Raw genomic sequence first — 17,319 nt, 5'->3', positions numbered from 1 at the left:
ACCAACACACACACACACACACACACACACACACACCACACTCCTCACTACTCACCCTACCAACACACACACACACTCCTCACTACACACCCTACCAACACACACACACACTCCTCACTACACACCCTACCAACACAAACTCCTCACTACACACCCACACACACACCTATTAGACATTCAAGCTAAAACATGTGAATGTGAATGATCACAAATACTGAATAAACAACTTACATCTCAGCAAACGTGGTCGAGCTCTGCTTACAGAAGAATGGTCAGTTCTGTAAGAAAAACAAAATGTCACACACACGTACCATTTTGACTGATGTCAGCCACTGCTGTTTTTTTGTGTTTGTGCCACCTGTGAAATAGAGGGTGATTTATTATCCCACAGAAATTAATGTGTTATCGTATATAAAATATGCTTTCTCTGAACAGTTAGATTTAAAACTATTTGGTGTAAAGATTCCATTTTAACAGTAACCCTTAGTACAGATCCCTTAGAGTGTTCACAAATGTGCGTGGAGGACTCATAGAAAACTTTGCAAAAGGTTCCTAAATGTTTACGAATTTGAACGCACCTCTAAATATTTGCATTATTGGATGCTGCATCAAAGAGATAACAAATACACGTCAGTGTAGAGCAGCTATTACAATACACATTTGAAAATAGACTACTACATACAGTACAGTACTACACAGTACATACATAACTATGGGTTTCTTTCTGAACATACTTAAGTATCGCCAGTTTACAGTCAGGATCCTCCAGTCTAGCAGATAACAGCTTCAGTCCTGATTCTCCAGGATGATTGTATCTCATATCGAGCTGTTGTAGACAGGAGTTTGACGTCAGAGCTGCAGCCAGAAAACCACAACCCTTCTCTGAGATGAGACAATCAGAGAGCCTGAGAGAGAGAAAGAGAGAGAGAGAGAGATTGTCCTTTTCATTGTTACTCCGATTTTTACCCTGAATTGTCCAATGTACATTCCATTCATTCAAAGTGAGAGAGCAGCGATCACACTTGACAGCTATTGAGTGAGAAAATAGAGTAAATAGATTAGGGTGAATGTTCAGTTTTGCATACGACATGTTATATATACCGGTTTCAGGTCCCTAAGAACCGTAGTCAAGCACTAGTTTGTTTACACAAACAGCGCATAGAAATCAAGCTGGCTGAACTTGATATAAGATGAAGAATAAAAGCAAATTGCCTAAATATTTTGGTGTAGCCGAGTCTGGATTGTTTTCATCTAGAGGTGTAGTGGGTTTACCTATAAAAAAAGAAACGGTTGTTTTACGGAAGGTAGGCTAAACATTTGGCCAGTCACTGTAAAGTTAGGTTAGGCTTAGGCTAATGTTAGGGCTTCGACTGATTAAAGTGAGAACATTATCTACTCAAAGGCTACATAATGACAAGGGTGGGCAGTCATTTCACCCTGAGGTCTAGGTCAAAGTAGCCTCATTTCACCCTGAGGTCTAGGTCAAAGTAGCCTTTGTCGCTGGCCACACATTGAGCGTTTGACTGAAATACAATGCACAAAATGCATTGTGCTGGATGTTAACTGACAGGAAAGTAGCCTATACAGGACGGGTTAGCTAAGCTAGGCTACCTTATGCAATAACGTTACTTGCAAGCCCATGTCTACTTTCTTAAAACAAACAACTCAAATGGAGTGTCAACTTTAACTTTAGGCTACCCTGCATCTTGTCATTTGTGTAAAATGTAGGCTAACATTAGCCTCCATTCTCATGGATCATAAGTCTCTTATTAAAATGATATGCTGAGGAATATGATAACACTTTGTTAACGTTACTACCCCATGTAATTTAGCCTACATGATTTCAATTTCTCCTCTTGAGCATGAAGATAACATTTTTGGCATAACTTCGTAGCTTCATAATGCATACTTCGTATCCAAATGTCTAGCCTTATACCTTGGCCTGCCTACTTTATTGGCGTTTTAAACATTTTTAGCTTTGAACTGACACATCACAAAAAAATTAAATGTCTCCTGTACCGCAGAGGGGAAATTCAGTCTGCTTTTCTCTGCCAAAAGTTAACCATTTCAAAGAACCTTGCGTCTTTCTTTCAATGTCTTGCTATACGGCTCTGGGTTTGCTTGTCCTCCAAGTTCGTCCCTAACGACAGTTGTTAGGGACGTTAAACCTGTCTATAGACAAGCAAGTAGGCTCTGCAAATTACTGTGTGCTCAGGCACATATAACCTTCTCACTGAACTTGGCTCTCCAGAGAAGTGTTGCGTTGGAACTAATGGAACTACTTTTTAGGGTGGAGGATGAATGAAAAATGAAAGCAATATGGTGTTGGTGGCAGATATTTCCATGGCTGTGATTACCTGCAGCACAAGGCCGAATAAAAGCCATGGTGATATGTGCTACCAACGCCACTCTCACTTGTGCCATTGCTTCATTATAAACTAATATGACACAGATTTCACAGACATTTTAAGACTCACAAATGACACCTAGAATGACACCTGCACAATGATATAAGCAAGGTAGGATGTTACTTGCTACTTTTTCATTTGTCTGACCAGTTAATGTTTACTTTTATGTCGTCATGGTTCTTCTAACTACTTTAAGACAATTTTAAGACAAAGAAATGCCTGCACTCACCTTAATGTGTGTATTTTGCAGTAGGAACTGGACAGTCCCTTAGAGAGAAGCTGAGCTCCAGAATCCCCCAGGTCATTGTCACTCAGGTCCAGCTGTTGCAAGAAGTTTGGTGATTGCAGAAATGAAGCCACAATTTCACAGGATGTATCTGTGAGTTTACAGTCAGCAAGCCTGCATAAGGACACAACAACAGATAACATGAATAAATGGAAGATATAGTGTTTACACAGTACCCTGGTAAACAAATAAAAATCAAAAACACAACATCAGATTAGATCGCTACTGTCGCCATACTCGCCACATGTTGTCCCTGCAGCTATCTATTTTGTTTAATATAATTTCTTTATTTATTGTAATACTCATATTTATTTATTACTTTATTTATTCTTATTAATCTATTTTCTTCATTTACCTCAAAGACGTTAGTTACTCAGGTGCTATGACATGAGCTCATGAATGCCTACATTTATACATTTTAGAATTCAGGTAAGACTTGTTAAATGAAATGGTATTTTAAATTGGATTAATGCAATATCCTGTTGCATTAAGAATTTGTAAACCCCTCTGTCTCTGTAACGTTAGCCTCCTCTGTCTTGAGAACCAGGTGCGTTCATATTCGCACAGGCGAATGTTGCAAACAAGTTTCTGTTTGCCTTTTGTTTTTGGCGAACGTTTGCAAACACTCGCAAAGTGTCCGTGAACATTCAGGCCATCCTTAAAAATATTTTTGTTTGCAGTAACAGCCAAAAAAAAATAAAAATGGGTCGGTAGGTAGGTCAATATTTTTTTTTTTCAAGATTCAAAGTAAAAAAAAAAGTTCAATTTTGGTCATTGTGATTACGTAGGAATGAATTTACACAAATGTGCATATCGTGACGTAACTGACTGGGTCTTCAACCCGTGCCTTCAGGCGCACCATTGCAAACCTCATTCTGATGCAGGTTATATAGACCAGCCTTTCTCAAACTTCTTTGACCTGAGGCCCGGTCATGGCAGACTTTTGGGTCATAGGGCTCATCTACATGTACCCAGAAAGAAGGCTACAATAGCTCTTGGCCACGTTATATTGAAATTTGACTATACAATACTCAATGCTATACAGTATATTATACAGTCTCTGCTCTGTTTCTAAGGAAGTTCCAAAAAACAACGTCGTTCTATTAAGTTTCGTTAAATAAATAAATAGCCTTCCAACAGGTTGAAGCGGAGCTTTGATACCAACGTTATCGATTAGTTTCAGTTTCTCTCGCGCAGACGCGCATTGAATGAATGCTCATACCACCACTTAATTGTAGGGCTCCATGTTTAAGGACATCGATAGCAGAAACGTTTGTTTTCTTTTTTCGTCGATCCGCGGTTTCTTGATCAACTGCGCAGCAAATTATCAGATGAAGCATCGGGCCTAATTTCACTCCACGACTCCGCGAACCAGCAGTCTCCATGTTGCGGACCCATATTTCGAGAAATGCTGAACCGCTAGACTAGGGGGAGAAGGGATGAGAAAAGATCTGGCCACAGTTCTTCCAGAACTTCGTGCCAAGTAAAAGCGTTATCAGTTTGTGTGAATGAAACGAAGCGTAGGCCATAGTGTGACATGCGTAAAACCAATGGTGTAGAGATGACGCCAAGTGAGCCACGCAAAGTGAGCCACGTTTGCATGTAGGCAATTTATATTCACAATACGTGGGCCTACTAAAATAAATATTATTTTATTGCATTTGTATTGGTTGTTTAGAGTAAAAAAAAACAATCGGTCGGTATTAACGCAAGTTTACAACCGGCAAGTCGGTCGGACTAAAAGGGGGAAAAAAATAAATATTTGGGTCGGTTCTAAATTGACAGGGTCGGTCGGGTTACGGCAAACGAAAATATTTTTAAGGATGGCCTCAGTAGAGTTGGACGTGGGCTTGACGAAGGTAGCAAACAAAGATTCTAGAACAGAGCAAGATAGATTACTGGCAGGAGAATACGTTGGATATGTTGAAGTACGTTCTATGACTCTATGGGCGCCATTTTGGTAAGCTCAGGTGTCGTCACAGACGCTGGCTACCGTGGGAATCCTATGGCGCTGATCCTAACATGTTAACAATATTTATTCTGTAAAGCTGTATGTTGAAATTAGGTGAAACCCAATAGACCACACCATGTCTAGACCAGTTAAATATATTGTATAAAGACAATGTAGAATTATTTCCGAGGGTAAATTAGGCTAGGGCACTGACATCTGTCCATCATCCACCAAAGTTCAATAGGCCAGTGTTGGGGGTAACGTGTTACTGTAATTTCGTTACTTTATTGGGAAACGAAGTAGTCTAAAGGTAACACATTACAATTTAAATTTCAGTAATTCGTTATAGTTACTGAATAACTGTAACGTCCATTCCTGCATTAGGCCTACTCACAATAGGCTATCTGTCTAGCCTATTGACATTGTTTCCATGATTGTTTTGCTACATTATTTCATAGAGATGTGCGTAGTGTAGGGCACCCATTCTTTCCCTGCACCTCTCTCCCTCAAGCGGGTTCAGCCCGCATCTCCCCTACGGAAATCAAAACGGTGGCTTGTGCAAGAACTTCATGCAGACTACAACTGGCGCGGTGTAGCCTATACAACTTTGTTCAAAATTGATGCATTCAAGTTGACTTTGCAAAAGTTAGAATGCCTATTTATCACAACGTTGTCAGTCGCGTTGTCAATCGCAAACTTATTCAAACAACTAAGGAATTAACTGTAGCTTAATTTGTGGAGGTCGAAGAGAAAGCACCTGTTTGACATAGGCTACGCGTAGCCACGGGCTGGCCTCCTTGTCAGTCTTGCCCGTCCGATTAGAGGGCTTTCCTTCGTATACGCTCATCAAAGACGCGCAAGTCAGCACTGCGCTGAGAGCTCAATAAATCAGTCAAATCGCGGCCACAGCCCTGTTTATTTGTCAGGTGTGATGAAATGCGTTCATATTCAACTTTTTATGTCATAAACGTTGCATGCCTATGGAAAGGTTTTGTGGTAGGATTGTCCAATGGTCAAGCTGTGCGGCTTCAATTTGTGTTTTAATTTATGCGACGCAACGATGCTGGGTTCATCAGTTTTGCGCAAGTTTAAAACGTTTAGCCGACTGCGCAATTTCTCATTTTCGTTCTATAAGTTCCACTTTTCATGTCATGAATATAACATGCCTATGATAAGGCTTTGCAGTTGTACAATATGGTCAATCTATTGTCTCAATTGTGTTTCATGTGACGCGCGCACCGGTGCTGGGTTCATGCACTTGGCCAGCCTAGAACAGGAACATTTTGGAGAGGGAATGAGAGAATGAACGCACGCAAGAAACACTTTTTAATTAAACGTAGCCTAATTTACAAAGCCATTTACAAAGACATGTTTTAATTTGGCTCCAGCCTGTATATAGGCTAATGATTTTTGAAAACGAACTTCTGTGGTCATAGGGCCTATGCATTTCACATAGGCAAGCAGGACAATTTGGGAGTTTTTGACTGCATGGAAACGATAATAATTAGTGTCAAGCACGGTTGTGTTTAGCCTAGGCCAACTATTTGCATTTATTTAAGTTACATCAGACGCTTGAGTGAAATCTTGACCTTATTAGTGATTGATAATAATAGCCTATGCCTATGCTTAAGCAGGCCGTGAACAAAAGGGTTAACGTATAGCCTACAGGTAGAAAAAAGAACAATGGTGATAATATAACGTTAGCTAAGTTAGTTTGCCTGCTAGCTAGCTTATCAGTAGGCTATACAGTCTCTCAATGGGAATTTATGTGATCTATTTACCAGTGCAATAGCTACTTCTGTCTAAATAGGCCTATTTACCTCTCCTTATTCAGTGTAAACTTGGAAAAAGATAAATCAGGCCTTTCACACTGTCAGTTCTTGCAGTTCATTACCGAGTAAAAAAAAAAAAACAGCTGGCAACGTTAAAAACAGCTGTTCAGGTGGGCTCATAGAATTGGAACTGTATATGAAATGCTGCGCTGAGCTTACCAAAATGGCGCCCTGTCAGGCTCAGAGCGTACTTCATGCCTATGACGTAACTGATCTATCTTGCTCTGTTCTAGAATCTTTGGTAGCAAAGCAGTTACCGTTACAATGGAATGTTAGCACCAAATCGTTCAAAAACACTCAAACGTTCGGGGCTCGAGCCAAGCCGTTGGATCCCCACAGTCTCAAGCAAAGCACGTTGGGCACCAGACTTAAAAACAGCAGATCTAGCAGCCGCCCTTTAACGTGATCAAAGCCTGGCGAGAAGATTAAATAATTTTAACTGTATAAATAATTTTAAGTCTTAGCAGCTAACTTAACAGCAAAACGAGGCACAGCTGAGCTGTCTACTTGGTGTGGTTTACTCTTTTTGAACTTGTTATTTTCTTAGCTGCTATGTTAAACACTAACGTTAACGTTAACAGTGGACAACGTTCGCAGAGGCGAACCTTTTACACTGCCATTAAAATACTCGGAAACGTATTGATGAGTTGACGTACATCTATTACAAAGGTAACTTATTGAAGACATTTCTCACCAGTCTAAAGTTAACAACACCGTTGTGGTTAGCTAGACAGTTGGCTAGCATACTAACAACATCGTTAACGTTAACCGAAACGTTGAGGTGTCAACTGTCCAACGTCCTTTCTCAAATAACTCATTATAACTGATTAACCTTTAATTAAGTTTAAGAAGTCTGATATGAAAATAAAAAAAGTTCAGATACCTACCTGGCGAGAAGATTCAAGAATTCTCTTAAAGTCTTAGCAGCTAACGGCAGAACGAGGCACAGCTATTGACTACTCGCTGCATAGTGCTTCACTCCTGTTGAACAAACTAACTTCAACGACGAACGGCTGCGCTGCAGTATTTATTCCAAGAGTGACGTGAGTATAACTGACTGTATCTCTCGTGCCCATAGGCTCTCGTGTAAGTAATAGAGAAAAAAAAATAGAAACAGTGATAGTAGCCTAGTGGATGGACAGTATTTCTGAATTCAAAATACAAAATCTTATTTTGTAATTTGTATTTGATTGGGATGATGAAAATGCCCTTATTTTGTATCAAAATACTTCAGTTTTGTATTTTTAAAATAGGGCCTGTAGGCCTACAATACTTTTTGAGACAGCATAATGACATCACTGTAAAAACAATAAAAGTCAGGGCTGTTTATCAAACCAGAGGCTATTATGTTACAAAAACAGTTCTGAATGAAACACAACCATATTGTGTTCAAATAGTCATTTCAATTGAGTAATCCAATGTTCTAACTGAATCTGTGTAACTGTTAGAGATGCGCGGATGGGCTATTATTTCAACCGTAACCGCATAGCAAAACTTATCATCCATCCGCACCAACGTTTTTTGACCAATTTTCAAAACCGCACCCGCTCGCCATCCGCTGGTTGTTTCAATGTAGGCTATATTGATGCGGTGCTGCTGACGTGAGGCTAGAAAGCTCTTGCCTGTTCTAGAAAGACTGATCCAATGCAGCAAATAGCCTATATTAAAAGGCTAAAGTCCTACATTGGCTATGTTGTAGCCTATCCCCAGAATATCAGCAGCAAACTCAGTCTCTGTCTCGCAAAAGTCTCCAAATAAAATGCACATCGGCCTGTAGCCTACAATTTTATCATTGTAATAAAAAACGCAATTTGGCACATCATTTCAACATGCTGCTATTTAGCCTACTAATTAATGCCTATTGTACTTTATTTTTTGCACAAAAAAAAAAAAAAAAATCACATTATAGGCTACTTTACGCACTGTAACCCACCGCACAGCAGTGCAACGTGCATGTTCAAATTTTTAGTAACAACCGCCAAACTTGCTTGCTTGCCTTAGGCTACACATTTTTTTTTCCCGACTATTTTTCTTACCTTCTTTTTTCCGCTGTGGATGTTACTGAGCTTGTAGAAGTTTTAGCTCTTACGTTCTGAACATCTCGCACTGCCATTGCCCGATGTCAGTTCTGAGTCATATCACTCCATAATCTGTCTCCCTTTTAAATGCCTATTCCCTGAATGGTAGGCTACAATACAATGACTATGCGTGTTTTATATATAATATCGAAACAAAATAACCCAGTCAGTCTCATCTACGAGATGTGTAGGCCTCCTCCAATAGGCTACTGGCAGCTGGTTGCAGATTTGCTTAGTGGCCCAAGGCTCTGCAACGAGACGCGACATGGGAGATGAATCATCGGTCAACTTGCACTGTAGCCTATTCTACTTTCTTATTGCACACTGGAGAGGAAAACATTCTGGTAGGCTACGATAGACTACTTAATTTAAACGTTGTTACCTTTAGTGTGTGTGTGTGCGTGCGTTTGGGGTTGCTCAGTGAAACATCGGAATACACCAATTCAACACCGTCTCTGATAGATAAACAAAGCAGCATGCAGAAGCAACTAGGCCAGACTATTTCAAAGTGTGCTCGTTTTTTTCGGATGTAGGTAACACAATTTAACAATGTATAGGCTATATTTTTTCATTTGATTGATTCAACTGCCACCCGCCCGAATTTAATTAAAATATTATATTTCTTCACGTCATCCGCCCGATCCGCGGTTTAACTGCGGAGTCCGCGGCTGTAACCGCGAACCTCTAGTAACTGTACGTACACACCGCCGCCGACTTGAGCTTCCAAAGAAGCTTGGGTCGCCCTGTCAAGGACGCTTGTCAAAAAAGTACAGGGAAGCTTGACGCCACTCCACAGCACTATTACAAAGCAGAAGAGCTTGATCAGCTGGAGACTTCGCTCACTGCCTTGCACAACAGACAGACTCATTTGGCCGCGGAGAGAGTGCTACCCATTACACCATGGAACCGAGTGCAGTCTGTACTGAGCTACTTATGCTATAGTGCTGTCCCAATCCCATTTATACCTATCTGAGCCCCATGTGGTCTCACACACTCACTCACTTAGCACCTGAGATCAATTAAGTCTTTGAGTCTGCTGTGATTGATGTGATTTAAAAAAAGCCTTTAATGCCACAGGCACTTCTCCCTGTAATGCCCCTGTGTTATGCATCCATGCATGTCTACTGAGCGGTTATACTACGTGTCTGTCTTCTGTGATTGATGTGGTTTAAAGAAAAAATGTCATGTATGACATACACAGGTACTTTACACTGTAATACAGCTGCGTTATATATCCATGCATGTCTGTACTGAGCTCTTTCTTATACATACGTTCTTAGACATACTATGTGTCTGTCTGCTGTGATTGATGTGGTTTAAAAAAGAAAGAAAAAGCCTTGTGCCACTGCACTGTTCTGCATCCATACCACTGTGTTATAATATAATATCCAAATAAATATTTTACTTTTTACATGGTACATGTTTGTCCCTTCTTTTTATTATAAGCTTATCATAAGCAATATGTCCACAACAACAACTAATAAATATGTTGTTTATTTAAATGCAGACATTGTGTATCAGCGATAGCGGGGATACGTTACTTCTGTTGATGTTCAAACAACACAGAGAGCTAGCTCACTACTCCCTTCCACTCCCTCCCGTGCAATTGAAACTCCTAAATGCACATCTCGTTGGTTATTGGTTGAAACTCTTTATTTTGCCTTTGAGTGGTTGCCAACCCTTGTTGGTAGCAATTGTTTTTGTGTACAGATCTCGGAGCCTAGGCTGCCTACAGAGATGCGTTTTTTTGACGGCCTGCTTATGGGACAGGCAGCTAGCGGATCGTTAAGAAAGATTAGATGAATGTGATCATTTATGTTTGGGCCTGAAATCGCTGATACAACCTTTAATCTGGCCCGCCGAGCATTTAATTAGGTTATCATAGGCTGCTCGCTATTTTTTTCCTGCGATAGACAACAACATTGTTACATCGTTAGCTTTACTGCAAACTGCTTTTCACTCTTCTTAGAGAACATTTACAATGTCAATGCCAGAACAGCATGTAACAGAGATTCTCTTTGTAATCTCCATTGCAGCAGATTGCAGCTAACTTGAACACTATGCTACTCCATTTAATTGGGGACGTGTTTGAGCGCACACGAGAGGGAGAGAGAGAGCAGCAGGTTCCAGCTGGCTTTTCATTGTTGATAATAAATATCTGCTTTAAATAAGAAACTGTTAAAATGAAATCATGAAGGCAACAGTAGTTCCCACTACTGACCATTTATGAACTGCGATGGTTAACTTATTAACCATAGGTACGGCACTAGCCATAGGCTAGTGGAGCTGGCAAAAGATCATTGAGAACTAAATGTGCTCGTAAATGCTCTTAAGGTGACATTGCACCATTTATAAAAAAGTTATATCCTACAACAAAATGACTTCATTATGTCATTATTATCATTTAAATGATACAAAACGTTATATATTTTCCTTTTCTCTGTCTTTTTTTTGGGGGGGGGGAGGGGGGCAGCCTATTTTCAAAATTCAATGTGGCCCTTGAGCTGAAAAGTTTGGCCACCCCTGGCTTAGAGCATTAAAATGCGTCTGAAGTGTATGCCTAGCCTACTGGATCAGCTAACAACAGATCCCCAACACCATCACCATAATAGAAAGTTATTTGTCTGCTCGAAGAAACAAAGGATTAGATGGGCTAATTTGACATTGTTAAGGTTAATGTCTCACTCCATGTTTGATGTAGCATGTTGTTGGTCATTATGAGATTCTGGCGGTGCAAAAGTGGGGGACCATTGGCCTCTTGGCCCACCTGCTTCTGGCGCCTATGGGCTAATGACAGAAGCTGTATGCTCCGCTGTCCTCCAGTAGGCTACTTTCGCGCTCCCCGCAACACTTTCAGCTGTCTGCTGGATGTCTTCTCTTCCTGCAAAAACATGCAGCCAAGTCCCACCCTACTCTGCTTTTGATTGGCTAAACACGTTTGTTAGGTTGAAAGCGAGAGCTGCCATTGGTAGGTGAACTCAAAGCAGTATCTCAAACAACAAAAATGATGACCCTCATCTATAATGATTTCCGGACTTTTTCTTCTGAGAAAATCTTTCACATAGCTGTGACACAACAGATATCTGCCATGGTGCCGGAATACTTTAAGCCCTGAAACTGTTTTATTTGCTTACAATAGGTTTAGGTTTTTGCTGATGACAATGACAATGCCAGCATCAATGACTTGTGGTTTAAATAAAAAAAATGACAACACAGACATAAGCTTTGGCAGAGAATTTCGGGGGGGGGGGGGAGATTACACATATTGTCACCGTTTTCATCATCAATGATATGTATTCACTGCATCAAAGATCTTTGCTGCATCATCAACAATGTTATTAGAACTACAGTGTTCGAACACTGGAAGTAGCGAATTTGCAACACAGGTATGATCCTTTCTAGAAACAGGTGTTACAACTAGGGCTGTCAATCGATTAAAAAATGTAATCGAATTAATTACATACTCTTTTGTGGATATAAATGGACATCATTCAGACATGAAATGAACAAACCCAATACAAGCCTATATTACAGTAGCATCTTTGTGTAGAGGACCAGAGCTCCTGGGACCCTGGGCCTGGTAGGCCTGTTCATTAATCCATCCCTGCTTTTAACTAGTCACTTACCTGCATACTTATTGCTTGTATAGCATACTGAGACTACAGATACTACAGCCATACCAAGAAAGGTCAGTGGGTGGCAATTACAATACTAGACTAGGAATTGGCATGAACAAGGAGACATTCCTTTTTCTGCAAAATATGCACCATTTAAACATGTTATTCTTAAATTTGTCGGACAGATTTTTTTTTTTTAATTCTGGCGAGATGCCATGAAGTAGAAGGCTGAAAGTAAAACTTGGATGCTAAGCCAATATTCTTTACGCAATTAATCCCACTGATCCCTTTAGTTTTACGCTTATGTGTATTGACGTTGCCAAGCTTTCATTGATGCCCTATCGGTGTTGCATTTTAAAATAAATGTTCTATGAGTCAGGGCTGTACGTTAACTTTTTTGCAAGTAGCACTGGTGCTACAGAGGTTAAAAGTTTTGTAGCACCAGCCACAAATTCTGTAGCAGATATAAAACCTCTAAAATCTCTAAAAACAATCACAAGTAGCGCAGTTCAACAATTGTGTTTGGGATCTAGGCCTACTGTAATTGGATTGATAAAAGGTTGTGTAGTTGCAAACATCTCACCTACATTGTGTTTTGAGATGAACAAAAGCTATCAGCATGATGTTATTTGGTTGTTGTGTTTTTGTGAAAACAAAAAAAAAAATCCCTGACAGTTCCACCTGACAGTTCGACTTTTCAGCTGGTAGGCCAATCAGGAAGATGGGTCATGCCATGGATTTTTTGTTATTTTTTCTTATACATATGCATCGGAAGTCAGTTCATTTATTTTTGAATGAGTAGGAGATACAGTATGCTGAAGATTTTATTCCACTAAGATTTAATTCACGTTTAATTCATATGTCTAAGCTTTTAGATTAGAGTAGGCCTACATTCAACCTTATTGTCATTGCACGAGTGAAGTACCGTTTTACATCTAACCAGTGGTGCAAATGAGTAGGCTACAGTAACTGACATGTCAAACAGTGCACCCATGAAATGCATCCCTAGACTGTTCCATACACATAGGCTACAGTAGGTAGCCTACTGAAGAACCGATCATGTTCTTGTATAGGTTATTAAGCACTACTAAGCGAGACCATGTTGCGCATAAAGCATGAAGTGGGCTCATATTGACAGATATAGGTGAACGTCCCGGTGGACTTTTTTCTTCTAAGTTTTAGATCTGAATGGTGTTGTTTGGATACTAAGTTGTTTGTTTTAAACTGAACTAAAAGTACAAAGCAACAAGGTGATTGCCACAAACTTCTACCTCTGCTTGCCTAATCTGAATTCACTTCAGCCCGGTCGGAAGATACTTTCGCTTTAGGTTAAACATAGCTATCACTTGTTCGATTCGCGAGGACAATTTGCAAGGTGTTGGAGTTGGATTGTTTGGATAGGCCTACAAACAAGTAGACATGCTTTTTAATCGCGTAGACTGCAACTACCATGTTGAAATCAAAGTAGCCTAGGCTACTGTAGCCTACATCGATTCCCCTCTCACAGAAGCAGCCTATACATACGCACTTCAAACAAACCTACACCGGGCGACAAATCGGCTAGTATTTATTTCTCCCTCTTTTAAACTGGAGCGATTTCACTGGAGTGGGATGACTTTTAAATGAAGCGGGGAACGAAATTGAGCGGAGCGACCTGACGCGATTTTGAGCAGAGGAGCGGCCGAGTAAACAGCCACGAGTAAACAGCCAGTAAACAGCTTTTCGTCTACCCACCTCCTCTATCCAAGACCAGTGCCATTTATTCTTTATACCTTTATCGACAAGTTTGGTGTCTTCCCCTGGCTTCATAAAGTTGCACTCTATGACTTTGGCTATGTTTCGCTCTTCCAGTGTGGGAAACACATTCGTAGTGTATGGAAAGCACAAGAAATTTGCACGTGAGAACACGCGAACACGAACCTGATTTTTTTCCCTGCCTACAATCGGTACACCGGAGCGCTATCAGGCCTGTTAAAGTTCAAAAATTATTTCACTGTTCAAATAATGGCCATAATAATCTATGATATGACCTAATATGCTGAGGAAATAAATTCAAAAGTGCTTCGGGAAGAAGTTTTTTTCACATACAAGGCATTCAGGCCATAGATATAACCTAGGGGACACAATGAAAATAAATGAACACTCCCCTCAATGTCAACACTATTTCTTTCTATTGATGTGCGACTTTAGAGTTGACGAACTCCGGTGATATGCAAATTCCTTGCTGCAGACATTGCAGAGAACACTTTATTTTTATCAACACCATTTGATGTTCCAATCAATGATCTAGGCAGCACATTTTCTTCTCTCTCCTTCATTTTACAGTCTAATGGTTACTGACTAGAACGGCTCGGGGTCAAAGGTCATATGGAAACGATTATTATCGGTTATTTTTTCTCAAATTCTCGAAATTAATCCGTTATTTTGACAGCCCTAGTTACTAGTTACGTTGTTTAAGCGCAAGTTGTCTCGTACCATGGTAGTTAAAAAAAACAAAAAAACAATCGGAGCATTTGTTAGATTTCATTTGTGCCTACAGATTTGTATTGCTTATTTGCACGTCAAGTCAATATATTACAGTGTGGGGTGTGGGGGCCCTACATTTTGTGCAGGTGCTAGCTGCTGAAAAGGTCTCACACACAGTGGTTGTTGAGAAGGAGGAGGGGGCAATAGTAGTCTTACCTCTAGACCTCAGGTCTCACTACTCGAGCCAGAGAGTGAGAAATAGTGCACAACTAATGCAATTACTAGACTAAAGTCAATCACACCCCAAATTGCCTCCAAAATACATTTCAGGGCATCATATTAGCTAGGATTGCAACTGGTTTCAGTTCAAGAGCATGCCATAATGAATGCAACTCGTGAGTTTTCGGTATTATTGCGGTATTTTTACAAGTGTGTTCAAGGGGACAGTATCAATAACAGTCAGCGCAGTAACACAAAAGTAGCAAGTTTTCTGTAAAAAGATTACATCTTTTTACAGAAGCGAGTAATATATTACTGTTTCTGGAGTAAGGACCTCAACACTGGTCATGTCCCAGTTAAATATTATCTCATTAATATGGAATAATACTCCATGTTTATATTATATTTTTATGCTTTGATATCAGTAAATATTCTCTGCAATTTCCACAGACCTAGACACAAAGTAAATTAACTTAACTGCAACTAGCTCATTTCTACTTTATTGAGTACATACCGAAATGCTTCAACTTTATGGTGAGGATCCTCCAGTGTAGCAGATAACAGCTTCTGTGCTGATTCTCCAGGATAATTTTTGCTCACATCCAGCTCTTTCACACAGGAGGGGTTTAACATCACAGTGAGAGCCAGACAAACATAACCGTCACCTAATATTTGACAACAGGAGAGCCTGAAAAAAAAGAGAGAGAGAGAGAGAGAGAGAGAGAGGGGTCATCCTAACTAAACATAGCGACACACCAAACAGGATTCAGAGGGATAGCAGTAAGGAAGTACTGGTTCAATTTCACCAGCTGAAATGTCCATGGGCAATGATGATGAATGTTGGCATGAGTAGCACACTGCATGTTGCCAACATCAGTCCAAACAACCAATTATTACAACTAAGAGCAAAACGATGAATACGTTGAATTAGAGAGCAAAAAAAATAACAAAATGACATGAAACAGTATTTCCCCTACAGTGTATTTAACAGCGGCGCAGCGCCGCCGCTGGATTTTCAGCGCCGCTGCAACATAATATCACGAGATTCACTTAACACACTGTAAAAGCACAACGGCCAACGTCATCTCGAAATTGTTTTCTGAAAGTCTTGAGTAAGTTAAGTGCATCAAATCCGCACTTAGCCTCTCATTATTCAGGACATATATGCGGCATGATGTGTCAGGTGATTACAAGCCCAAAGACAAGTCTGCAGCCCATATGGCTAGCCTACGTTCTGAACACGGTTACATTGTTTAGCTATCCGACTGATGGGGTCTTGCTCCGCCACAGTGTAGCCTATGGTGTCATCGTTCACTTGTAGGTTACACAATAAATAGCCTACTTATAGGCCTGGTGACAATAAAAAATGATATTAGTTATATTTCATCACGAAGCTGTTTGTATGCCGTGAATTCGCTTGTAACCTATGCCATATGTTAAGCTTGAGCAATTCCTCTGATCCAAAGCCTGCTTTGACACATTGACACTAATGTGAAACATGCATCCTCCTCTCCTAGCCTACATCAAATAAAAGAAACCAATTCATGATTACCGAAATGAATTTAACATGGGGGGAAAAAAGTTTGTTGCGATTTAGCCTACTGTTGTGATGCGGTTCTTTCTGCTGATTGGATTTACGTCCGGTGTCGTCAACTCTGAGAACTCTTGCTCCGGCTGACAATTTTATCCAGAGAGCTGATTTCCCAAAGATGAGCCTCCATCAACATTCAACGACAAATTATTAAAACGTAAGTAATGCAATAGAGTAAACCAATGTGCTACAAGGTGTATGGTCTTAACGTTAATTGTAGCCTAGACTTGTAACGTTAGCGTAGGGCTACATGTAATGTTTGCATGGGAAAGCTAGGCGAACACAGTCTAGGCCTGTTTAAACTTTCTGATAGTAAAAGGAAATATGAGCATATGTTGGCATATACGTATAGCCTAAATTCTGTCCACTTAGTTATAATAGGCTATCACAAACAGACCTTTTCTACGTTTGCGGCATTAGACATAGGAGCCTACATTCTCTTATCAGAAAGACGTGTTCTCATAACTTCAGCGTTCTCTTGACGGTGAGACGAACGGTCGCACTTCAATCAAGTAGCCTAGGTCCTTTTCGAGTTAATTGTGAGTGAGTTGTATGGTAACTGTGGGAGTGATGTAGAAGAAAAGTGAGTATTTACTTTTTTATACGTGGGTTTGTTGTTTTGGGACTGAGAAATAGACTACAAGGAGAGCATCTGGCTACGTGCATGCGTGTCAGCATTAATGGCCCCCCAACAATTCAATTCAATTACCAAAGAGCCTTAGAGATGTTCTTTGAAAAGCCCAGAAAAATCAAGTGCTCGCAGATTGGGTGTGGCCTTTGCCATTAAGACAAATTTAAATAAATTGTAAATAATCTTTTTCTGGGTTGTGCCATTTCATTTTTCTTCTATCATTTTTAACCAATAATGTAA

At 40.2% G+C, this 17,319-nt stretch overlaps 1 protein-coding gene across 5 annotated transcripts in view; it reads right to left on the bottom strand.

The window, feature by feature from the left end:
* Window positions 1–17,319, bottom strand: part of LOC121718806 (NACHT, LRR and PYD domains-containing protein 3-like) — an 849,641-nt gene that overhangs the window by 816,643 nt on the left and 15,679 nt on the right. For 2 of the 5 annotated variants that reach the window (XM_042104048.1, XM_042104050.1), the window contains exons 10-13: window positions 15,372–15,545; window positions 2,638–2,808; window positions 735–905; window positions 232–278 (exon numbers count right to left, since the gene is read on the bottom strand). In XM_042104048.1, the coding sequence (XP_041959982.1) occupies window positions 232–278; window positions 735–905; window positions 2,638–2,808; window positions 15,372–15,545 (563 nt within the window). The remainder of the gene's footprint in view (window positions 1–231; window positions 279–734; window positions 906–2,637; window positions 2,809–15,371; window positions 15,546–17,319) is intronic. The other 3 variants (XM_042104051.1, XM_042104052.1, XM_042104049.1) reach the window with 2 other exon arrangements.

Source organism: Alosa sapidissima, chromosome 9, assembly GCF_018492685.1.
Source record: "Alosa sapidissima isolate fAloSap1 chromosome 9, fAloSap1.pri, whole genome shotgun sequence".
NCBI classification, from domain to species: domain Eukaryota; kingdom Metazoa; phylum Chordata; class Actinopteri; order Clupeiformes; family Clupeidae; genus Alosa; species Alosa sapidissima.
The sequence above is the reverse complement of the archived record's forward strand: the minus strand, read 5'-3'. Positions and strand labels throughout refer to the sequence as shown.